Source organism: Ochotona curzoniae, unplaced genomic scaffold (genome assembly GCF_017591425.1).
Source record: "Ochotona curzoniae isolate NIBS_2020 unplaced genomic scaffold, NIBS_Ocur_1.0 contig_883, whole genome shotgun sequence".
Lineage (NCBI taxonomy): Eukaryota > Metazoa > Chordata > Mammalia > Lagomorpha > Ochotonidae > Ochotona > Ochotona curzoniae.
In genome coordinates this window covers 37,912,876-37,937,488 of record NW_024466599.1, presented here as the reverse complement: position 1 = coordinate 37,937,488, position 24,613 = coordinate 37,912,876, and the positions used below count along the sequence as shown (strand labels likewise).

The window sequence follows — 24,613 nt, the reverse complement described above, 5'->3', positions numbered from 1 at the left end:
TCTTCTTCTAATGATTTCCAATTACTTAGTTCTATTTTTTAGCATGTCAAATAATATTTTACTGAATGGAGACATTGGATATGAGAACCTGGGAGGAGTCACCCCGTTCTCAGCAAGCAGGAAGCTTTGCATGCCTACATGAAAGCAGGGATTTAGTTGAATTGAGGCTGGAGCTCTTTACTTGGAACCTGTCAGGGGTTCCAACTTGGGAACATCAAGTTCTTTCTTTCTGCTGGGCCCCCAACTCTAATTGAAGAACAGGACTGCACAGAAATTCCTCTTCTTGTCTCTAACTTAGCTCCACAGTCTCCAGTTCTGCAGTTTCAGAGTTTGGCAAACATGTGGAGGAAACTAGCCACGTGTTAGATGATCTCTATAAAGTACTTAGCATAGAGCTGGCCAAGAAATGGACTGCTGAAGAAAGGAATCTTGGATCTATGGAGAAATGTCCTAAAAGGGGAGAGATTTAGTGATTACCACTCCAATTAGTTGTCCCATCTCCTATAGATCAGATATCATGTGCCTTTATGTGATGCAGTATTACTTCACATATGTAGCATAATTGCTAAATAGGTTGTAGTTTAATCAAGTCATGAAAAGAAAATCAGGAATACCAATTACACAATATTCTGTTGTATAAATTAACTCCAATCCTTAAACACTTGCCAATATCTTGAAAAACAAAACTAAAGGCAGAATGATTTTGGCTGAAAGACACTGGGGACATAAAAATCAGATGCAAATGTAAAGCTTGTTTGCAGCCTGAACTTTAAGCAAATCTGTAAGAGACACTTTGGGAGCCAAAGAATTACAATATGATTGTAAATTAGATATTATGGAATTAATATAACAAGGTTTAGATGTGATGACTTAGGTCTGATGCGTGCAGCAGGCTAGGCAAGCATTGGTGATGCAGCATTAGAGATGAAGGCATCCCATACTCTAGTGCCAGCTGGAATCCTGGCTGTTCTGCTTTTGACCCGAATTCCTGCTAATGTGACTAAGAAGGCAGTGGCCCATGTATTTGGGACCCCACTGCCTATGTGGGAGACACAGAGTTCCTGGCTCTTGGCTTTAGCCTGGCATGGACTTGGCTGTTGCAAGTTTTTGAGAAGTGAATTAAGAGGATGAAAAATCTGTTCCTGTCTTTATGTTGCTCTTTCACACTGACAGATAAATCAATTTTAAACAAAAAGTTTTGGCAAATTTCACACAGGAATGTGCACTTAATGTCATGAGATATACACACTGAAGTATTTAGGTATAAAGTGTCATCATGTTTGCAACTTATTTCCAAATGCCTCAACATGCATGCATGCATAAATATTGATATATCTTGGTTGGTGGTATATATAATTGTGGCATTTTTACTTTTCTACGAGTTTGAAGTTTTTCTTTTTCTTTTTTTTTTTTTTAAGATTTATTTAGTTTTATTGGAAAGGCAGATTTATAGAGAGAAGGAGAGACAGAGAGAAAGATCTTCCATCAGCTGGCTCACTCCCCAAGTGGCTGCAATGGCTGGAGTTGAGTTGATCCAAAGCCGATCTGAAGCCAGGAGTCGAGAGCTTCTTTGGGTCTCCGATGCCCCAAAGCTTTGGGGTGTTCTTCACTGTTTTCCCAGGTCACAAGCAGGGAGCTGAAAGAGACGTGGAGCAGCCAGGACACAAACTAGTGCCCATATGGGATCCCGCCAGATACAAGGCGAGGATTCAGCCACTGGGTTACCTGCCAAGCTCTGGTTTGAAGCTTTTTCAGAACAAAAACTTGGAGGAACATTCTTGGCTCTTCCCTATGAACAGTTTATTCCAAGTTTTAAAATACATTCAGTAAACATATTGAGTAACTACTATGTTTCACATAGTCTTACAGGTTTTGAAATGTGGTGATGAACTTAACTGGTCAGCTCATTTTCTTTGTTTTCTGAATCATAAAGTGGAGGTACAGTGAGAACAAGATGCCTGGCACAGGACAGGCACTCAGTGACTGTTGGCTATTATAATTAATCTGCTATGTTCACTTCATCCATGTTTTAATTTTTCAACTCTTAAATATAAACATGTGATCTTCCACCCTGTGTATTCTTCCCAATACTTGAAGTTCTCTAGTATTTTTGCTTAGTAATATTTCTTATTTTACATAGTGGGTGTACTCAGCATGTTATTTTTATCTAAGAGTAAGTGTACTTCCTACATCTATTCTGCCCGCCCACTCATATTCACACATGCTAATGGTCTGGTCTGATAAACACATGGATCATTTGAGGTCCACATCATGCAATTCAATACTAAGTTCTGAAGTTTTCCTTTCAGTGTAAGCTGTAGTCAGTTTATAACATATTGTAAAGTTGTTTGAATGTATTAGTACTAAAAATTCTAAAATTTATTCACATAACTTTTTGCACAAGTATTGCTTAAAATTAACTAGGGTTACCCAGTAAGTTAAAATAACCAATGATATTTTGGGGTTGTTTGTTTCGAAGAGTTTATTAAAAAGACATTATAATTTTAGTTTCCAATTTTCCTGTTACAGCTTTAGAGAAGACTAGAACTAAGATCAAGATCAATACCACATATGTTTTTAAGGACTGTACATTACATTTGAGCAAATTTTGTCCAATAACAATATAGTAAATTATTCTTATTATACATTCATGGTAGGGTTAAAATAAATAATTGCATAAATAATTTAACAGATGTTTATGAAACATCTACTACGTACTAAGTTTGGGAACACAAAAATCAATAAAAAACAGTCCCCACATTAAGAAGTTCATGGTTTAAAGAGGTAGAGAAACAAATAAGATAGACAATTTAATACAGGACGACGGCTTTGCAGGGGAATGCTCAAAGTACTACAGAAACCTTACCAGGGTCACTTAATCCAGATTATTAAGGATGGTTTCCAGGCCATAATGAAGAAGTTTTATAAAATATTTTGAAAGAAAGGAATTAGTGGTGGATAAGAACAGCACAGGGATATCAAACATGCTATGGAAAGGCAGGGAAGTGAGATACTTTTCATGTTCACACAACTACAAATAGTTTGGTGTGGCAGAGCTGAAAGTTTCAATGAGGGACAGCTATGAGAGGAAAGGCTAGAGATACAGGACGAACTGCATCATTAAATGCCTCACAGGCTTTGCTAGGGATAAGCTTTCTACCTAACTGCAATGAGGAGTTTAGGTCAGGGGTTGATGGTTGATAGTTATTGTAAAAATCCAAACTTCAAATAAAAATCAGAATTATGTAATGAAGTAGAGAAAAAGAGAAGAGTCTTACTACTTAGACATGTGAATAATAAAATCAGCAAGAATTGACTCTATAGAGAATGACAGGGAAAAGGAATAAACAGTGACTGTCTTGGGGTAGTGGCAAATCTAGAGTCTGTAGGAAGAACCGGCTCTGTGAGATGATGAGTCCTGATCCAAGAGTTTGTGATTTAGTTAGACAGACTGTGGCATATGTGTTTAGGAAGATCTGATCTTGAGACACAGATGGGATGTCATCAGCACCAGCAATGGTGACTGACACGGGAGGAGTAGCTGGGATCACCCAGGATGTCCAAAACATATAGAGGACCATGGCCTGAACCTTGAGGATCATCAACTTTAAAGATCAGAAGAGGAAAAGTGAGAAGGAACGGAGAAGACTGGTTACACTAGGAAAGGAAAAATCCAAGAGACTATAATCCCTAAGAGACTATAAACCTAAGAGGAACGTTTCAAGAAGTGAATGCTTATGTGCAATACGTTAGCAACTAAAATATAGCCAATGAATGTAGTAATTCTCTTGTTACTTGGATAACAAGTTTAAATCACATGAGTGAGGCAGAATTACAGTGGCTTAAGAAGTGAATGAGTGATGAGGCAAGGAACCCTTTCTATGTGGACATATAATTATCAGCTATAAGGATAAAAACTAAGATACTAATGTAAGTTATGGATAATAAACACTTGAAATATAGGAAAAGGAAATCACAAATGCTGGGCTTGTAATAAAAATGCCAAAACTGAATTTTAGTTTGGGTGAGCAGACCTGGAAACTCTGCAAGAAAGATCTTGACTACAAGTAGGCCTCTCCCTGCAACTATAAAATTCTTCTGTTGACTCCATATTTTCTTACTAGGTTCTGCTTTCTCTATGTGATGGAAAACAGTTTTATCACCAAAGAGGAGAAGGCTTCTCTCTTGTAGTTCATGGAGGAGGCTGGTTTAGGTCATATTCTCGGCCCTGAACCAAACACAGAAATCGGGGGATACTGTAAATAACCAGCCTGAGGAACACTGAGCAAGGCGGTTCCCCTTGGCTAGGGTGATCTCCATTAACACAAGAGATTGTACAAAGATAAGCCACATCCACTACAAATAGTAGCTACGAACACCGTAAGTACTTATACACTATTGTACAGATGCTATTCAGTAGAATGCTTTCTAGCTTTAATGTTCTTTATGCTTTGAAAATTTTTACAGTGCTTTCTTACCATCACTTATTTAAACAAATTATCAATATACCTTCTTTTCCAGGTACACCTTGTCAACATGCACAGAAGGAAGAATGCTATTGGACCTAAAAATTACACTCTGGTTAGCAGAAGGGACTAAGAACATGACGCAGAAAGAGATGGGCCAGCCATCTTTAACACCTGAATGGTAATCATAGAGAAGGCCAGGACAAGTTCAGTTGTAGAGGGCAGAACCAAGCAACCGTTACAGAAAGGTTATATTCAGTTCAATGAGGAGGAATTTCTAAAGAGCAGAGCAATCCTAGAATTATACAGGCCTCTTTGGTGTTGTGATGAAGATTCCATCACTGTAAATTCTGCATTTGAGCTGGCTGGATGGTTGGTGTTCCTACAGAGGAAACTACTGAATAGCCCTGGAGACTGGGCTGCCTGATTTTCAAGGCTTCTTCCAACTCTACACAGACAACAGTAGAAGATAATCACCCACTTGTCCCCAAAGGGAATCTGTACATAGTGGAGCATCTCCATGATATTTGTCTAATTGACAAATACTGAGTTCATCCCAATTTGTTTTTTTTTCCTATGGAGCAAATTATAAGAAGAAAACCCCAACTAATTAAAACACTTTAGACACTTTTTACTATGATGCTGACCAGAGATTTAGAGTGATAAAGCTACTGTAGTGAGACCTATATAATTTGATTTTAAAAGAAACAATTTTTTCTGCACACCTAAACTTTAAAAAAACAAGTATTTTGATGTTTCTTTAAAATATTATTTTTCTTTCCTTTCACTATGGAAGCTAAGGAGCTTGGTCCTTTTGTCTTGGTATCCAGGAGCAGTACACTAGATGGTGCTGTAAGGCTGTTGGGAGGTTTCGCCATCATCAAACAGGATGGCACTTCTGACGCCATTATTCTGAAAACTTTCCATATATTTTCAGCCCCATGAAAGCAATCCCCAGTTTGTAGGAAAGTAATAGGACAAGCTTTATGCCTAAAGATTTAATTTTAAACTAAATCACAGGTTTAACAAATTTTAGGACATGTTCACTATTTGACAATTTGATCTGAAGTCCACTGAAATGAAAATTTTAAAGTTATTGAAATAAATTTACTAGTCATGGAAATATGTTCATTTTATTTAGCTGGTTTGCCTAGGAGGCTGGTTATTTCTACCACTTAATGAATCTTAAAGTCAGTTTTCTTCAAGTGATTTCCCGAGCTTTCAAAATATCGTTAAGTTGAAAATACAAGTCAAATTCTATCATTGAGAGTCCTGTGACTGCATCCAGAAACAAATCCATCAGTATTTCTTGTAAAAATAACACTGCATGATTTCCACATTACAATAAAATCAGAAAATATTTTTACTTTAGTGCAAAAGAAAATAAAATTTTACTATTATACTATTTTCACTTTTAAATATTAAAAGGTGACAGAAAATAAGCAGATTTAGGCAAACCTCACACAACAAGCTCAGAGTCATTTTAAACTCTCCAAATTGGGAGATCTGTTTCTGATTTTTTTTCTGCTTATCTTTCCAGTTCTGCTTCTAGAATCTCCCCCCATGTATCTGCATCCATGGGGTACATGATTTTCTCTGGTAGGCTAACTGGAGAACATATGTTGCTGTATCTGCCACTTAGCCATTCATGTTTCACTTTACTCTTCTGGTAATTCCTTAGTAGTATTACCTGCAAGAGGTAAACCATCATTAAAAAAGAATGTAGTAGTGGTCAGTACTGAATTTGTTTGGAACTAGAGAAGCTGATGGAAAGAGCTGGGAAGACAACATTTACACTGATGTACACATATATTAATAAATGTACGTGAGTATGTACAGGTAAACAGATTGAGCCAGATTTACCGCAAGTTTTAGATAAGACAGAGTAAAACAAAGTAGCCACTTTTTCTTCAGTAGCAGAGGCGAAATCCTGAATTCAGGATTTAAAAGAATACAAAAAGATGGATGGGAGAATAGATGGAGAATATGGTTCACAGAAGAACAGTAGCTCAACTTTAACCCATTTCCAAGTCAACATACTCAGCATACTATTTTGCATACACAATTCTACTTCCTCCAAACAAGTGAGGACTGAAATCTGCTCCCACAGCGTGTTAAAAACACTACACACTGCAAGGATTAAACTTACCCTCCAGGAATAGCCACTTTCTAGGTCGTCATCTATTTCTCTTTGGCACACAGCTCTTACAGTCAAGCAGTGGGATTTCCATAAGGAATCATTCTTTCTTATCACATAATTCCAGCTCTTGCACGTCATGGAAGCCCTGCACAAACTCCGAATGTCTAGCTGACTGAAGATTTTAAGTGTGACTTCCAGAGGCAGCAGTTTGACAAAGTTATTTTTGACTCTCATTTCTTTCCTGTTCAGCATTCACAAAGTTAACGTCTATATCAGAAGCGCTGGAGTTATTGTTTTTAGAATTTTTCTTCATATCTTGATGCTTCAGTTTTCCTCATATGCAACCTAAAAGGTAAAGTTTAAATATACTCAATCTCTTTAGACCAGACTATAAATCTTGTTGAGTCAGAAGCTTTTTGGTTGTGATTTAAAGAACTCTGATGTTTTTGACTTGAGTAGAAGGGAGTCAACACTTCTCTCCTGTATGTTCTTGCAAAGATAAGAGATGACATTTATGAAACAGCTAATCTTACATTTGAATTGCACATGGGAGGCACTCATCACAAGGTTATTTTTTTAAATAAATGTTTCAAAATTTCTGTTTCGCTCCCAAAGATTGTTATTTAGTGGCCAGCACCATGGCACAATATGCCAAACTTCTGTCTTTTGAGCTAGTATTCCTTATATGCACTGGTTCCTGTGCTGGCTGCTCCACTTTTGATCCAGCTCCCTGCTAATGACCTGAGAGTAGTAGAGGATGGCCCAAAGCCATGTCTCTGCACCTCCATGGGAGATCAGTAGGGAGCTCCTGGCTCCTGGCTTCCATCCAGCTCAGCTCTAGCCTTTGGGTCTATTTGGTGAGTGAACCAGTGGATGCAAGATCTCTCTCTCTGTCTTCTTCTCTCTATAACTCTGTCTTTGAAGTAGAAATAAATCTTTGATAAAATTATCTAGAACAAGGAAATGATTCTTCCCCATGTTGGACCACAATCACTGAGTTTAGTGCTGATAATCGCTAATGTGAGAACATACTGAAGTATTTATTGCAAATACTTTAGAAAAATTCCTGAGTCCTTGTTGGTTGTGGAAACTGATATTGTGGTATACAGTTCTTCAGTTGCGATTTGTGACTTAGCCATAAATCAGTGGGACTTATATCTCATGTACAGGTAGTCACATTTGATACAAATACTATGTGAAATGGACAAAAGGATGGCATCTGGCTTATAATAATCCTAAGTTTCAAATATTCAATCCTGTTACAAGGTAGATATTTCAGAAATGACTCTTTTAAGTTATCCCACAGATATTAATTAAATAGATCTAAGAGTCCCTGAAGCCATCAAGCAACAGCAAGGAACAATCACAGATAATGTCTGTAATTCAGTCACTGAGAGCATGTGATAATTAAAGTCCCTGGGCTGTAGCACCTGTTGGTTTATGAGAGCTATAGGGCTAAGGCACAACTGACCAAGCTAGACACCAGTATGTGTGCTGGCTGGTGTAGGTGACAGACTGAAACTGATCCTGTGCTGGTCATCCCAACTAGACTGCTGAACACAGGGAATACGACAGCCAGCTCATCTACGCCAGCAAGGAATGCCAATTGCCACATCAGAGGATGGAAAGCAGAACCGGTTGCACCACTCTCCTGGCCAAGCTTTGCAGCATGTTCCTGGGTGTGTTCATGCACCAAGGTGGACTTTGTCAACCAGAAGACCTTGGAAAGATTTTCACAGTTCTGGAGCAATGAAACCAACAACATCTCAGGATTGTGGAAACCATTCAAGTAACACTCTCAGAACACTCTGCCCCACACTGGGGGCCACTATGATGTCATCAAAGGACTGTTTCCCATCCCTGGGTGTTGATGTAGTTTGACTCCCCCTCCTCTTCTGTAGACACAGGAGGGAAAAAAGACTGAAATTGTGTCCTACTCACCTTCCTCCACATCTGACCCTGCCCACCCTAATTGCAGGACCACTTGAGCATGCACAATATTAAAAGTAAACCTTAAAAAAAGAAAACCAATTTAGGTCCAGCACCTCTCCTGAGGTATTTCTGACAAGTTAGCCTGTGTGTACTTACATTCACTTCACTACATTTGGCACTTCCTTTTCTGATAGGAGGTGGTGACACAGGAAGAGGAGTTTGAAATACAGCTAAACACGCCTTTTAACTCAACTAGACGTGCTGTGTAATATCTGTCTCAGGGCTTGCCAAGATCATGGTGGTGCTCATTCATTAGGTTGTTTACAACCCAGATTATAGTCGTGGTGGTTAAAAGTGAGTGTCTCTTCCACCGAACACATCCTCTCCAGAGATTGGGGAAGAAAGCAAACTAGTTAAAAACACAGATTTTTTTTTTTTTTAAATAAAGCACTAAACAGGAGCAAGTTTTGGCCACCACACACTTTACTTCTTTCCATCATCAACACAAACCAAAACCAAACCTCCATATTCTAGTGTAGAATCTTGTTTTAGGGGATTGTTTCTGTGCATTTGAATGCTTGCCACTTCCCCAGGGCTCACTGGGGAATTTTCAGTCAGCGGGGGCTGTCTTCGGAAGGTCCCTGAAATCTTTTCTAACTTCACTCACCCATCGACCTTTGCTGAATGACCTCTGCAATTAGGTGAGCGCTAGCCCCCCTCTCTAAAGGAGCCAGGCAGCGCATTCGCAGAGGTGGGCAGCCTCTCAGTTCCCACTGGTTCTTGGGGGACGCCACCCCGTCTGGGTTCCTCAGCTCCGGGGTGACGACCCCACGTCCCATTGGAGCCATCCTTCTCTTGTGTCTGACACCTCTGCTACAGACCCCCAAAACCGGCGCTGGCAAGGAACGACAGTCCGAAGGCTCACCACGGTTCCAGGCCGCGGAAGATAAGCCTGCGCTGGCGCCCAGGCCGCGCCCCCGAACGCGCCGACACCAACGCCGTGAGGAACGGAAGACCCTCCTACCTACTGGTCCGCGGTGGTTGCTCCTCCCGCGGCTTATATCCTTCGGAATTCGAAACCATTCCCACCGTCCTCCAGATCCCGCCCCTCAAGGGCCGCCTGGCTGACTGGATTCGCACAGGCGCAGAGAGGCGCCCGCATTGCCTTTTGGGATTGTAGTTTCTCTAGGGTGTCTCATCTTAGAACAAAGTGGGGAGGAAGGCGCTAGGGACTACAATGCCCAGGATGCTCCGGGCCCCGTGGGTGGTGAAAAGGGAAGGGGCGTACAAACCCGGGCTTTTAAACTACACTATTGAAGGCGCGGTGGGGGAATTCCTGAGTGCGTCACGACACAGGTGGAGGGGCGGGACTCCGGAAGCCGGTCCGGGGCAGCTGCCCGGTGGACACCGATCCCCGGGGATCCCAGTCTTAGCTCCTCTTCACCTCCGTGTTTTGCCGAGGCCTGGACATTCCTCGCGCGTGGAGGCGGAAGCGGCTGCTGGGCCGTCCTCTGGCGAAGGGGCCTGGCCCTGCTCCGCCATGTCCGGGGGCTTCGAGCTGCAGCCGCGGGATGGCGGACCCCGGGTGGCTCTGGCGCCCGGGGAGACGGTGATCGGTCGCGGGCCGCTATTGGGAGTAAGTGTGGGAGGGGGCTCGGCGAACCAGAGAGCCGTGGGAAGGCCCTCATGGCTGCCGAGGCCCTGCTTCTGGTCCTGGCCGAATTCCCTACCACGTTGATCCTTCCTGTCTGCGCTTCAGACGTTTGGGACAACACTTTTATCTCAGTCACGTTTTATCACCCACAACCATTTGTTAATGTTTTTGAAAAGCACCTATTGTAATATCATGATTATCATCTTATCCAGGGATTGGCAAATTTGGGAGTGACCGTGGGTTGACAGAGGGCAATGCCGCCTCTGTTCCGATGGGCCATGAACTGCGAACAGTTCTTAAAGTTTGAGATGTAAAAATTCAAACAAAAGCCTATATTCGCCTTTCAGGAAGAGTAGTCGCGCCGTGGGTTGGGAATATTGCGGCTTGGGCTGCAAAGCGTGAAGTATTTTACAGTAGCATCTTGCTCTTTCCAGATGAAACAAGCCAAACAACCCTGATCTTTTCTCGGCTGATTTCTAGGCTCTGGTCTCTTTGGCAGAGCTTAGGGGACCTTTTTGGATAAGCTTTGTTTTCCAGTCATGTCAATAGCTAACCATTAAATAGTGTGTATAGGGTTTCAGTTATTAAAGAGATCATACACACCAGCTTCCTTCAAAATTCTCTGCTCTTGTTGTTCACATGGGAAAAGTGCTCCTCAGATCATTAAAGGTCTTCTATCAGTTTTTGGACCTCCCAGCAGTCCCAAGCCAGATATGCTTGGAGGGATGGGAGTTAGAAAATTTGCATGTTGTGTCCTGGAAGGCTGTAGGTGTCTTCCTAAGTATATGCGTACACATTCAGCATTTCTAACATTCAGCAGAGATGCACGTGGGCCCCTTCTCTCCAGGTGCCTTCCCTTGGTCTGGTCCAAGCATCTGTTTCAGCTGATTCCAGGGAATAACTATTCCTGTTCCTCATTACCTGGCAGTGCCCGGTGGGTCCATTGGGGCTTACCTAGGACCCTTTTGGGAGCAGGAAAAGGAGTAATAGTTTAAGGGTGCCTTTTAGAAGTTGGTCTTGACCTGGGGGAGCAGGTGTGAAAGTTGAAGTCCACATGCTGTTTTGCTCTTTGGTTTTGGGCCAGTGCTTATTTAAACGTGTATCATCCTGTTACTTTTCTCCATAGTTTATTAGCTGGTAAAAAAAAAAAATATGAAGGAACTTTCTGGCAGGTTTTTTCTTTTAAAATTTGTAAGTTAGAAAGCTTCATAGAATATAGGCATCATCCAGCAGCCTGATGTTGGGGAATTAATGATCCCTTCAAGTCCTGTGGGCCTGGTTAAAGGGTAATGGATTTTAGGCCTGTGCTGGCAACATGTGCTGATCCTTGCATTATTTGTAGCTTGTTCTTTGTGTTAAAGGCTTGCTAATGTGACATGCGCCTGGATGTTTTCTGATTTTAAAAGTAAAAATGTAAGTTGTTTTTCCTTTTGAAATCAGCATTCAATAATCAGATTCTATTGCGAAGTTTGGCTGATGTTAGAGGTAGTTATGAATGATATAAAAGAAAAATGTGAAGAACAAATCACCTTGTAGGTTTTTTTTTGTATTTAAAGTGTTTGGAGCTGACAGGTGTGTTTGATTCTCTTCTGCCCATGTTAAAATGCGTGGTGAGGGCTGCACTTTAAACAACAGCTTTATAATGTGATAGCATGAAGACTTGCTACTAAGTGGGGTAAACCTGAGAGGAAGTTAGTTGCAAATTTCTGTATGTTTGAAATGATTAATATTAATAAGGATAAAATGTTTTATTTGAGAGGCATAACTACAGAAAGACACAAACACATTCTCTCTCTTTTTTTCTAATTAGTCCCCAAATGCCTACAACAGCCACAGCTGGCCCTCATGGGTCATAGGGTACCAATTACTTGTGCCATCCCCAGCTGGATCCCAGGGTTTGCGTTGGCAAGAAGCTGGAAACAGGAAGTTGAGCTGAAATGAACACAGGCATAGAGGCATTTTAAACAGTAGGTTAAATGCCTTTTCCGGTAAGATGATTGACGTACTCTATAACTTCATTGTCCAAGTTTTCCTGGAACAAGCTTGATTGCCACACAACATAAAGTTTTACAATTTCATTGTGTAAAAACCTTGATAGTTAAAATGGTTAAAGTGGTTTGACTGGGGTTGGTGTTGTGGCACAGCAAGTAAAGCTGCTGCCTGCAATGCTGAAATTCCATACAGGTACTAGTTAATGTCTCACCTTTTCAACTTCTGATTCAGGTCCCTGCTAATGGTGTGGGAAAGTAGTGGAACATGGCCCAAGTGTTTAGGTTTCTGCCACCCATGTGGGAGACCCAGAAAATGCTCCCTGGATATTGGAGCCATTTAGGGAATGAACCAGCAGAGGAAGATCTCTCTCTCTCTCTCCTTTTCTGTCCGTAATGCTGACAAATAAATAAGTAAGTAAGTAAGTAAATAAATAAATCTTTTAAAGAAATCCAGTTTGATAATGCAAATGTCTTTGTCTTCATAGTGGCAGGAAAATAGCAGAGAAGCCTGTCATTTATAGGGCCTTCAAATTGAAACAGTAAAGAAACAGTGATATCAACTTCAACATTCAAGAAGCAATTTTCATAATGAATTGTTAACACTGTTCCTATTTGGATGAATAAGTTCCTAAGTTCAGAAAGTGGTGTGCCTGCATCCCATATCAGAGTGCCTAGAGTTTCTGTTTCATGGTTTTGTCCTGGCTCAACTCCTGCCTTTATCAGTATCGGGGGAGGAATTGAGCAGATGGAAGATCTCTCTTGTCCTGTGTCTGCCTTTCAGCTAAATAAAAAGGACATACTTGATTCATACATGGTATAGTTGGTTGAGAGAGTGTAGGGAAATAGATGAATGAGAAGTCCTTGCTCTCAAATTACGGTAGGCGTGAGAGACTATATATAAGCATGTAAATGAATAGGTTATAACCTGAAATGAGGACTGGATTAGGTAGCACTTCAAGTGAAGTGGGAGAAAGGAAGGAAACCCAGGACAGTCATAAATAACAACAACTGTACCTCAGGGGTAGCGAGACCACGAAAAGGGGCTCTGGATTATTTCCTGCTGTTTACCCCATTCTCATCTGGTAGCAGGGTCATATGTATGCCTGAATTTTTAGATCTTGATTTTTATAAGTTTATATTTACTTAACAGTTTGGTTATAATGCCATAAGCCCAGCAGAATGACATTTTGTGATACAGAAGATTATCAGAAGGAGCTCACAATTAGAGTGAGGGATCAGGGTAGGCTTCATGAACTTGGTATCACTGAGCTGGACTTCGAAGTGTTAGACACTAAGATTTGATAAGTGGAAAGTAGGGAGGGAAGATTAGGTTACATGAGTGATAATTTATAACTATGAGGTTTGAAATTGTATGGCATCTTGGTCAGCTGGGTAAGTGCTGGCTAGACCTGTGGGATAATCACATTATATAATTTAAGTTTACAAATATTGCTTTTAAAAATATTTTTAAAATAAGCTTGCTTCTATTGAGCATTTGTAGGTTTACAACAAAACCAAGTGGCAAGTACAGAGAATTCTCCAGTTTTTCCTTTTCCGAGATGTTCTATATTTGTAATAATACAATACATAGCCTTTTCAGGTTTCACTTAGATATTTACATGTGAGAGTCTACCATGTCTTTACATGGTTCCATAGCTTCTTTATTTGTTTTAAGATTTGTTTTGATTGGAAAGGCAGATTTACAGAGAGAAGATACAAAGAGAAAGATTTCCATGCACTGGTTCACTCCTCAAGTGTCTACGATGGCCCGGGTCTAACCAGTCTAAAGCAAGAGCCAGGAACTTCTTCTAGGTCTCCTATGTGGGTGCAGGGCACCAAGTTCTTGGGGAATCCTCTACTGCTTTCCCAGGCCACAAGCATGAAGCTGAATGGAAAGTGGAGCAGCCAGAACATCTGGAACCCATTTGGGATGCTGGCACTTATAGGTGGAGGATTAACCAGTTGACCCATCACATTGGTCCCAAGCTTATTTGTAAGACCGACAGAGATCTCCTATCTACTGGTTTAGTTGTCTAATGCCTATAACAGCCAAGTCTGGACCAGGCCAAAGTCAGGAGGCAAGAATTCAATCCATGTTTCCCATGTGGATAATAGAGACCCAGGAGCTATTGAACTATCATCTGCTGCCTGCCAAGAGTGTACTTTATCAGAAAGGGGTAATTACAGAGCCAGGCTTGGCCCCAGGTCCTCTAGCATGGGATGCAGGCATTCCTAGTAATATCTGAACCACTACACCAAACACTTACTGCGATACCTCATTTATTTTTACCTGAATAATATTTCCTTGTCTGGATGTCCCATATTTTGTTCAGTCTCCTACTCAAGGACATGTTGATTGTTACAAATTTTGAAATCATGGATGCTGCTGCTATAAATATCCATGTGCAGGTCTGTGTGTGTATGTAGCTGTGATTTTTTTAAGTCCTTTGAGTAAATAGTGAGGGGCACAACTGCTAGATCATGTGGATCATATGGAAGGTTTAATAAGGAACTGCCAAGCTATTCCTAACTAACCGTGCTAGGTGGCATTCCCAGCCACAGTGAATCAGAGTTCCTGTTGTTCCAAATTCTTGCCAGCATTTAGTGCTGTCACTGCTTTGGATTGTGACTATTCTGATAGGTATGCAATGAATTACTTTCATAAAATACATGGCAGTACTTCAGAAATTCATGTAAAGATGTAACTAAAAGGTCTTGTGCATTTTCTGTGAACTTTTCTTTTTATTTATTTTATTTTTATTTGAAATGCAGAGTGGAAGGAGAATGAGAGAGAGAAATCTTCCAACTGCTGGTTCACTTCCCAAATGGCTGCTGTGTCTGGAGCTGAGTCAATCCAAAGTCAGGAGCCTGGAATTTCTTCCAGGTCTCCCATTTGGGTGCAGGGGCCCAAGGACTTGAATCATTTTCTGTAACTTTCCCAGCCCATAAATAGAAAGTAGAATTAGAAGTGGAACAGCCAGGTTTAGAACCAGTGACCATATGGGATACTAGCACAACAAACGGAGGCCTAGCCTACTATGCCATATTGCAGGTCCCATCTATGAACTTTTCAGAGAACTGTGTGTGTGTATACATGTGTGTACAGGTATGTACAGCCCTGTTCACTGTCCAGCAGTGAGGGACTTTATGGCCAGAGCCAATCATCACACACAAGGACTACTGACTGATGGTGAATAGCCAAAGTTTATTAACAGCATCATATTCACCCAGCATATTCAAGGCAAGGATTTAGCCACTAGGCCATCCTGCTGAGTCCTATGTGCATTGATCTTGTATCCTGCTACTTTGCTAAACTCTCTCTGAGTTCCAATTGCCTCTTTCTTGAGTCCTTTGGTACTCCAGTGTAGAGAATCATGTCATCTGCAAACAGGGATATTTTAATGCTTCATTCCCAGTCTCAATTCCCTTAATTTCTTTTTCTTGCCTAAAATCCCAAGTAAGGACTTCCAATGTTACGTTGAATAGCAATGGTGAAAGTGGATATCCTTGGCTAGTTCCAGATCTTAATGGGAACACTTCCAGTTTTTCCCCATTCAGTATGATACTGGCATTGGGTTTTTCATATATTATATTGATTGAGTTGTAGAATGTTCCTTCCATGCCTGCCTTGTTTAGGCACTTTTTAGCATGAAGTGGTGTTGGATTTTATTGAATGCCTTCTCTGCTTCTATTGAGACGATCATATATTTTTTATCCTTCATTTTGTTGATGTGACATATCAGATTTATTGAACTGTGAATTTTAAACAATCCCTGTATACCAGGGATAAACTCTACCTTGTCCAGGGGAGATATCTGTTGGATTCTGTTGGCTAGTATTTTATTGAGAATTTGGCATCTATGTTCATCAGGGATATGGTCTATAGTTCTCTTTCTCTGTTGTGTCTCCATCTGGTTTTGGCATTAAGCTGATGTTGGCTTCATAGAAAATGTCTGGAAGGATTGCCTCTTATTTTATTATTTTGAGTAGTTTTGTGGAGGGTTGGAATAAGTTTTTTCTTGAAAAATTTGTTAGAATTCAGTAGTAAAAAGTAGTAAAGAAAACTCTAGGACTTTTCTTTATTGGGAACAATTTAATTACTGATTCAGTCTCAGTCCTTGTTATAGGTTTATTTAGGTTCCCCCCTCTCTGTTTGGGTTTTTAATTACCTCATGATTCAGTTTTGGTAAATTGTATGTATTGAGAATTCTATCCATTTCTTCTAGGTCTTCTGGTTTGTTGGCTTATGGTTGCCCTAGACTTTCTGATTTTAGAACCTCTGGTTTTGTAGCATACTATATATTTCCTATATTTGAAGTCTTTCTTAAAAGGTACATATTTTTTAGGTACACCTCTGGCTCCCACTTTGTGAATTTCACTGGTAAGAGTCCCCACTATAAGTATGTCCTGAATGAAAACCATTCTGTAAGATTTGGGATCTGTTAGGTCCTAAACTTCCATCCATCTCAGTTGTCCTTGTCATTTCTTCTTTCATGACAGTGGGCAGGTGTCTTACTCCCTGACTTATTTAATTATCCTAAACAAGGACAGTCATTTCACTATTTAGTTTTTATTGAATGATTTGTGTCATGTGTAGCTCAATGGTTTCAGAATTGTTGCTAAGGCATTTGTTTGCTTAGTTACTTTGTTTTTAAAGTGGTGGCTGTGTTTGAAATTTTATTTTTTTCTCTGTAGATAACAGATAAGAGAGTCTCCAGAAGACATGCCATTGTTGAAGTGGTAGGTGGTCAGCTTCGAATCAAGCCGGTAAGTATGTGTTAATGATTTATTTTAGCTTTCTGTTGTTTTCCTTTTCAGTTACTGATGAGGCATTTATTTTCTCATATAGCTTAAAAATAGAGAATTACTATCAGAATATGGCTTCTTATTTTTGAATGAAGCTGAAGTCAACTATCTTAACATTGAAAAAACAATTTTTACAATTGTATTTTTATTGCTTTAAATTTGGAAAGAGAGAGAATGAATTTCCATCTGCTGGTTTGCTCCCCAAATACTTGCATTGATTAGGGCAGGATTAGTGTTGGAGCCAAGAGGTAGGAACTCAATTCAAGTCTTCCACGTGGGTGACATGATCCCAGTTACCTGACTGTCACCCCCTACCCTGCCCTCCGTCCACTGTAGTAACTTGAAGTGCAGGAATCCTAACTGCTAGAATAAACACTAATTCCCTGAATTAACTTTTTAAAAGAATTATGTCTCAGTTTCAGTCTGCTTTGTCTTAAAAGAGTGTTAATACCTGCAGTCAGCACTCCCTGGGCACTATTTTTTTCACCACCAGTTGTTAATCTCTGGATCTTTCCTAACTCTCTTAGCCATCTTAGATAGGACTTTTTGGATTATAAGTTTCTCAACTATAGGAACTCTGACCAGTTTTTGCATCAGCAGGACTTAACCTGCCACAGAGTAGATGCTTCACTAAATATTTATTGAATTCATGAGCAAACACTGTGGTGAAAGTTTTATGTAGCATCTCTAGTGGGGAGAGCCATATGGATTTTTATGAATGTATGTTACTTTTCCAGTAGCTAGTTTCTGTCACTTTTTAATGAATCCTGATGTTCCAAAATGAAAAAAAAAGTTTGTTGTTGTAACTGGAACATGTTAAGGGGAAGAACATATGGATCTTTAAATTCCTGCCCTCCCTTTCTGATAGAACATATTATTGGTTTGCCTTTACTTTTTCCTCAATAGCAAACATGCATTTGGTTCCTTAAGTGAAAGACTCACTCCCCTGTTCTTGTCCATTGTTGTTACTCTATCTAAAATAACTAAGAAGAACTTCTTTGAAAAAGGATAGGTTTGTTTCAGCTTACGGTTTGAGGTTCCAGGATCATGAGGCCATGCACTGGCTGCTGGAGGAGGCTGGTCATGGTGAGCGTGGTGATAATGTTCACAAGGTGAGCCACAAAAGGGAAAGAAAACCGAACTTGAATTCAAGTACTCGAAACCTTTTGGGTGAATCACCCTTCCAGGGCATGCTCCTCCAAAGACTTGAAGTCTTCCCACAGGCCCGACCCTCAGATGCCATCATAAGATCTAGTTTCCACCTTTAAACAGGAAGGTATTAGAGTTTAAGTCGCTGCATGAGTTTTCAGAGACAGTTATCCATAACACTCCCCTATTGTTCATGCTCATGAGAGGAAGCGCTTGCAATGAATATTTACTATTTTGATATGTAGATCATTTGAATCGTTTTAGATAATTGTATTTCTAGTTGACTTTTGTTAATACGAAAGCATACAATATTAGCTCCTGCAGGTTGGTTAATAGACTCTTCTGGAATTGTATTATTAATATTCAAATCCTACTGATAGCTGAATGCAGATGTAGCAGAAAACACATCAATAAACTAAAAGTACTTTTAATCCTTTCTTAGAGACAAATTGTTGATTAGCATCTGTAACTCCTGTTGTTTTTGTAGCTTTATTTTTGTTCCAATTGATATATAAAATTTTTTGGTAACAGTAGTTATAAATAATGAAATAAGTATCATTAAGAACTCACTACATTTATTTGTGAGCAAGTTAATCAACTGAATTGTGTACAATTGAATAAAAATCTGATTTGCTTATACTATTTAGTTATAACAAAATTTATGAGGCATCAAATTTTTAGATATAAAAAATGGGTCCTTGCTTTGAATGCGCTGGGATCCCATGTGGGTGCTGGTTCTAATTCGGGCAGCCCTGCTTCCCATCCAGTTCCCTGCTTGTGGCCTGGGAAAGCAGTTGAGGACGGCCCAAAGCCTTGGGACTCTATACCCACTTGGGAGACCTGGAAGAGGCTTCTGGCTCCTGGCTTTGGATCGGCACAGCATCGGCCATTGTGGTCACTTGGGGAGTGAATCGTGGGATGGAAGATCTTCCTCTCTTTCCTCCTCCTCTCTCTCTCTCTCTCTCTCTCTCTCTCTCTCTGTCTCTTTCTCTCTCTTTCTCTTTCTCTGTATATATGTATATGTGTGTGTGTATAAAATAATAAATTGTTAAGAAATCATTTTGTTTACTAATGCCCAAATGTTTTAACCTGATTTATTTATTTTTTCCTCAGTGTTAGTTGAGGACATTTCTATTTTGACAACTAGTATGTTTTCCAAACTGGCTTAATAAAGGTGCTTACTTGGAGTTGTGTCTATATTTTGATAAAAAGTGTTTAGATATATTTTACATTTTTGTAGCCAATCAAATGAGTACTTACAATATAAGGTAAGTATACCTAAGTAACTTTATCTAGTATCTAATGGATTTAATGTCTATGTGGGATTTTAGCAATGTTCAGTTAAAGAAGGTGGCTCCTATTTTTCTTTTTAAAGATTCTATTTATTTGAAAAGCAGAGTGAGGAAAGAAGAATAGAAGTGGGGAGGGAGGAAAAGAGGAGAGGAAGGAAAAAGAAAAAGAGAGAATCTTCTATCCTCTGGTTCACTCCTTAAATTTTGCCGTGACTGGGGCCAGACTGGGCCAAGACAAAGCCAGGAGCCAGGAACTCTATCCTGGTCTCCTATAGGGTGTTGGACACTCAGGTACTTGGGGGGGAGCTAAAGCTGCTTTCCCAGGCACTTTTAGCAGAAAGCTGGATCAGAAGCAGAGGGTCTAGGGGCAGGCCATAGCATAAGCCCCTGTGAAGCTCCTCTTTGAAAACATTCTTCATTTACCTTTACTGGGTGTTTAATTAGATTATGCTCAGATTATGAAACAACTGTTGATGACATTTACAAATATTTAGCACCAAACTGCAGAAGATATACTTCAGAAACTAGAACAAATTTTCATGTAACATTGTAGATATAAAGTATTTTTTAAGGTGTTTTTATGCTTTTCTTAGTACTTAAAAAAGTCTTATTCTTTCCAAAAAAAAAAAAAAAAGGGAAAAACAGAGAGAGAAATCTCCTATCCACTTGTTTATTCCCTAACTAGCTGCAGTGCCTGGGGCTGAGAGGGGCAGAATCCGGGAGCCAGGAACTCCCTGTCTCCCATGTGGGTGCAGGGACCTAAGCACTTAGACCATTTTTTGCTGCTTTTCCAGGAGAATTAGCAGGGAGGTAGACTGGAAAGGGAACAACGAGTACTCTTATATGGGATGGTGGTGTCACAAGTGGTAGCTTCACTCACTATGCCACAACCACATAGACTATTAAGGCCATCTGAAGAAAATCTAATCTTCCAGACTCAGTAAGTTGTAGAATGGATTTAGAACCTAGGTTCTTTGAATCCTGTGCACTATTTTTTTTTTGTTATTGTGTATTATGTTTTCCATGTTAGGATTCTTTTCCACTAGGTATTTTCTTTGTTAAAAATGTTTTCTTAAAGTTTAACTGATCATTTATTTTAGCAAGAATTTTCAGTGTCTTCAGTTGAGTAAAATTTTAGAACTGAAAGCAATCTTAGATTCAGATTTATGCCTAGAAATTTGAATCAGAGCTAGAATTGCTTGTCACTAGACAATAACTTTTTATTAAGAAATAGTACTGGGACAATTTGGGAAAAGATAGCAAAAACAAAAACAAAATACATCATTAGCCTGTTCATACCCAACAGTCAAGTTCAGTCAAGTAGTTGTGAAAGTACAAACTACAAAACTTCTAAAAGATAATATAGGAAGAAACCCTGTATTTTATGACTTGAGAATAGGGATGGAATTTTAAACAAGATATCAAAAGCAGAAGCTATAGAAGAAAAACTATAAAAATCGAATTACAGTAAGAATGTTTGCTTACAAAATATACTAATAAAAAAGATTTTTAAAACTTCATTTTTTTTAATTTAAGATTTATTTATTTTTATTGTTAAGTCAGATATACAGAGAGGAGGAGAGACAGAGAGGAAGATCTTCTATCTGCTGATTCACTCTCTAAGTGGCCACAATGGTCAGAGCTGAGCTGATCCAAAGCTGGGAGGCAGGAGCCTCTTCAGGGTCTCTCACGTGGGTGCAGGGTCCCAAGACTTTGGGCCATCCTTGACTGCTTTTCCAGGCCACAAGCAGGCAGCTGGATGGGAAGTGGGGCCGCTGGGACACAAACTGGTGCTGAATTGGGATCCTGGCACCTGTAAGGCAAGGATTTTAGCTGCTAGGCTACCATGCCAGGCCCAGATTCATCCATTTTTATTGAAAAGGCAAATTTGCAGGGATGAGACACAGAGAAAGATCTGTGTGCTGGTTCACTCCCCAATGGCAGCAACGGCCAGAACTGAGCTGATCCAAAGCCAGGAGACAGAAACCCCTGCAAAGTCTCCCACATGGGTGCAAGGCCCCAAGGCTTTGGGCCATCCTTTATTGCTCTCCCAAGCCATAAGCAGGGAACTGGATGGGAAGTGGAGCAGGCGGGACATAAACCGGCACCGTATGTGATCCCGGCACGTGAAAGGTGAGGATCTAGCCTCTGAGCCATCCTACTCAGCCCAGGAAATTTTGAAAATTAAAAAATTAAAAAGTTTAAGTTAAAAATGTAGTTGTAAAATTAATGATATGCACAACATAAATGTGCATTCAATTAATAAAAAGAGAAATAATGTTAGAAAAATGGACTAAAGACTTGAGTTGCATTTCAGAGGTAGAAACCTGATTGATTGGTAACCATGAAAAGATGCTCAACCTTATTAAGCAGAGAAATGCACATGAAACTCCAGTGAGATAACATTACACATCCAACAGATTGTCAGAAATGTAAAAGCTAAGCAATTTCAAGTTACATTGAGGCTGTACAATGGGTGAGATAGTTATAAATTGTGGGTGGAAGCTTAGATGGCACAGCAACTTTGGAAAGCATTTTGAAGTTATTTTTTAAAGGTTAATATGTGTGAGGGTGGCAGTATGACGCCACAGGTTAAACTTCCACCTGCAGTGCTGGCAATTGGAGAGCTGGTTGAAATGTCAGCTGCAAAGCTCCTTTCTAATGCACCTGGAAGAGCAATAGATAATGGCTCAAGTTCTTTGGCTCCTGCTACTCCATGTGGGAGACCAATTAAAGTTCTAGGTTCCTGACTCTGGCCTGGCCTGGTCACTAGCAAATTGCAGCATTATGAGGAATGAAAAGTAGATAGAAGAGCTCTGTCTTTCCCTCTCCATCACTCTGCTTTCAGATAAATAAAATACATCTAAAAAAAAGGAAAGGAAAGGAAAAAGAAAATTAGAAGGATGAAGATATGTGTTTTCTTCAGGCTAGACTTCATCCTGCATCACGAGATGTATACAAGGACCTTCATGGGGGCTTGCAATGTGCAGCAGGTATAAACTGCTTTTTATAAAACCAGCATCCCATACTGAAGTTCCTGTTAATGGGCCTTGGAAAGTGGAAGATAGTGGCCCAAATACTTGCAGCCCTTTAATCATGAGGGAGACTAGGATGGAGATTTACACATTAGTGGCTCTCAATTAAAAAGAAATAAGTATTTTTAAAAATTTATTGATTAGAACACGAAGTTACACACACACACACACACACACACACACACACACACACACACACACACAACGTACACTGGTTCACTTCCCAGATCACCATGACAACTAGGAAACTATGGCCAGGCCAAAGCCAGGAGCTTCTTCTGAGTCTCCCATATGGGATGTGAGGACTATCTTCTGCTGGTTTCCCATGTATATTAGCAAGGAGCTAGATTGAAAAGAGGACATCCATGACACAAAGTGGCAGCAGTATGGAATGCTGGTGTTGCAGGTAATGGCTGATGTGTTATGTCACAATGCTGACCTCAAGTTCATTTTATTTTAATGTATGTTAAGTGTAATTTTTTTCTGTGGGACCAGCATTGTGGTGTAGTGGATAATGCCATTGCCTGAGATGCTAACAGCCTAGGTGGGCACTGTTTTGAGTTCTGATTTGGCTCCCTGCTAGGAAAGCAGTGGAAAATCACCCAAGTCTTGGTCCCCTGCAACCCTGTGAGAGACCCAGAGAGCCCAGCTCTGGCCGTTGTGGGTCATTTGGAAAGTGAATCATTGGATGGAAGATTTCTCTCTCTGTCCCTTCTCCTTTCTTTATAAACTCTGCCTTTCAAATAAGTAAATAAATATTAAAAAAATTTTTTTTGTTCCCTAATTAGTCATAAATCTTTCATTTACTTAAGCAACTTACATACATATAGCTGTAATAAAATGTTGCGAGAATTTTAGTTAAAAAATTCTAAAATTATGTGAATTAATGTAGCAAGTGTTTTATATTCATGATCCCTTTTTTGTGCTCTATACCTTGATGTATATTTACATGTTTATATTTACATATTTAAGTTTTGTTTTGCCTTTCTTTAACTTGTAAATCTAACCCTACCACCAAGTAAAAAAAATAGATTTCATTTTGACAATGATAGCTGAGTATAGGGCAATGGCTATTTGTATCTTGGATGAATTTTTCTCTTTTTATACTTTAAAAAATATTCTAGGACCCGGTGTGGTAGCCTAGTGGCTAAAATTCTCACCTTGCAGATGCCAGGTCCCATATGGGCACCAGTTCTAATCCCGGCAGGCCTGCTTCCCACCTAGCTCCCTGCTTGTGGCCTGGAAAAGCAGTCGAGGATGACCCAAAAGCCTTGGGACCCTGCACCTGCACGGGAGACTCCAAGGGGGCTCCAGGTTCCTGGCTTTGGATAGGCACAGCTACAGCCATTGTGATTACTTGGACAGTGAGTCAATTGATGGAAGATCTTCCTATCTGTCTCTCCTGTCTGTGCATCTGATTTTCTAATAAAATCTTAAAAGTATATATTCTAGCTTTCTAGTGGTTCTTGGAAATATTATGTAAAGAGATAATGTTGGTTCATAAGGAGATGATGTTCCTAACTTTTTAAAAAATGTGTCATTTAAATTTAATCTACAGTTTGAGATCAGCAGGGAGAAAATACTTTATAAAGACAAAATGATAATATTTTCTGTACATTACTGTATCACCAGTTGTAACTTCGGTCCTCAAGGTGGATTCATGACTGTCAGTAATTCATTTCATTATAATAAAATGTCATTCATTTGGATTTGGATGAACTATATATAAACCATTTTGGTAGTGAGCCTCAAAATAAGTCTTTAGGCAATTGTGCTTTTTTTTTTTTCACAAAATTCCTGAGTTGGGGTTGTTTTTCTGTCCCATGAAATTATAAGTGTACTTGTAAAATATCTGTAAACATTATAACAGCCTATTCTCAACTCATTTGAATGCTTTCCATATAAAAAGAAAATGGAAAAACTCCCCTCTTGGGGAGTATACATCAATCTGTCATATTTAGTGATAAGTCCAAGAGAAAGCTACAGAAAATTGTGTTTTAGTTCAATTTCATGAAGTATCCATTATAGTGGATCTTAAGTTGTAGAATAATCTACTTAACATTTGCATTTACACTCTCATTGATAGGTTAAAAGGCATATACCAACACCAAGTCTCTCCATTAAGTAACTTCTGTCTTCTATTCACTT

General features: G+C 39.8%; 2 protein-coding genes and 1 long non-coding RNA gene across 5 annotated transcripts in view; 2 read left to right on the top strand and 1 right to left on the bottom strand.

The window, feature by feature from the left end:
* The first annotated feature begins 1,797 nt into the window (after positions 1-1,797).
* Positions 1,798-4,741, top strand: LOC121164910. The gene is made up of 2 exons (XR_005885177.1): positions 1,798-4,380; positions 4,522-4,741. It is a non-coding gene; the product is annotated as an uncharacterized LOC121164910 (long non-coding RNA).
* Positions 4,742-5,449: 708 nt separating this feature from the next.
* Positions 5,450-9,488, bottom strand: FBXO48 (F-box protein 48). Its single transcript, XM_040993298.1, is given in 4 exon segments — positions 5,450-6,156; positions 6,616-6,828; positions 6,830-6,951; positions 9,467-9,488. Coding segments are annotated over 3 exon segments (465 nt in total). The 5' UTR covers positions 6,920-6,951; positions 9,467-9,488; the 3' UTR covers positions 5,450-5,994.
* Positions 9,152-24,613, top strand: part of APLF (aprataxin and PNKP like factor) — a 66,877-nt gene continuing 51,415 nt past the window's right edge. The window contains exons 1-2 of one of the 3 annotated variants that reach the window (XM_040993293.1): positions 9,152-9,239; positions 16,879-16,950. Coding sequence is in view for 2 of the 3 variants with exons in the window: in XM_040993292.1 (XP_040849226.1) it covers positions 10,079-10,174; positions 16,879-16,950 (168 nt within the window). In the remaining variant the exon portion in view is untranslated. Of the gene's footprint in view, positions 9,240-9,893; positions 10,175-16,878; positions 16,951-24,613 lie in introns of those variants that run through there. The other 2 variants (XM_040993292.1, XM_040993291.1) reach the window with 2 other exon arrangements.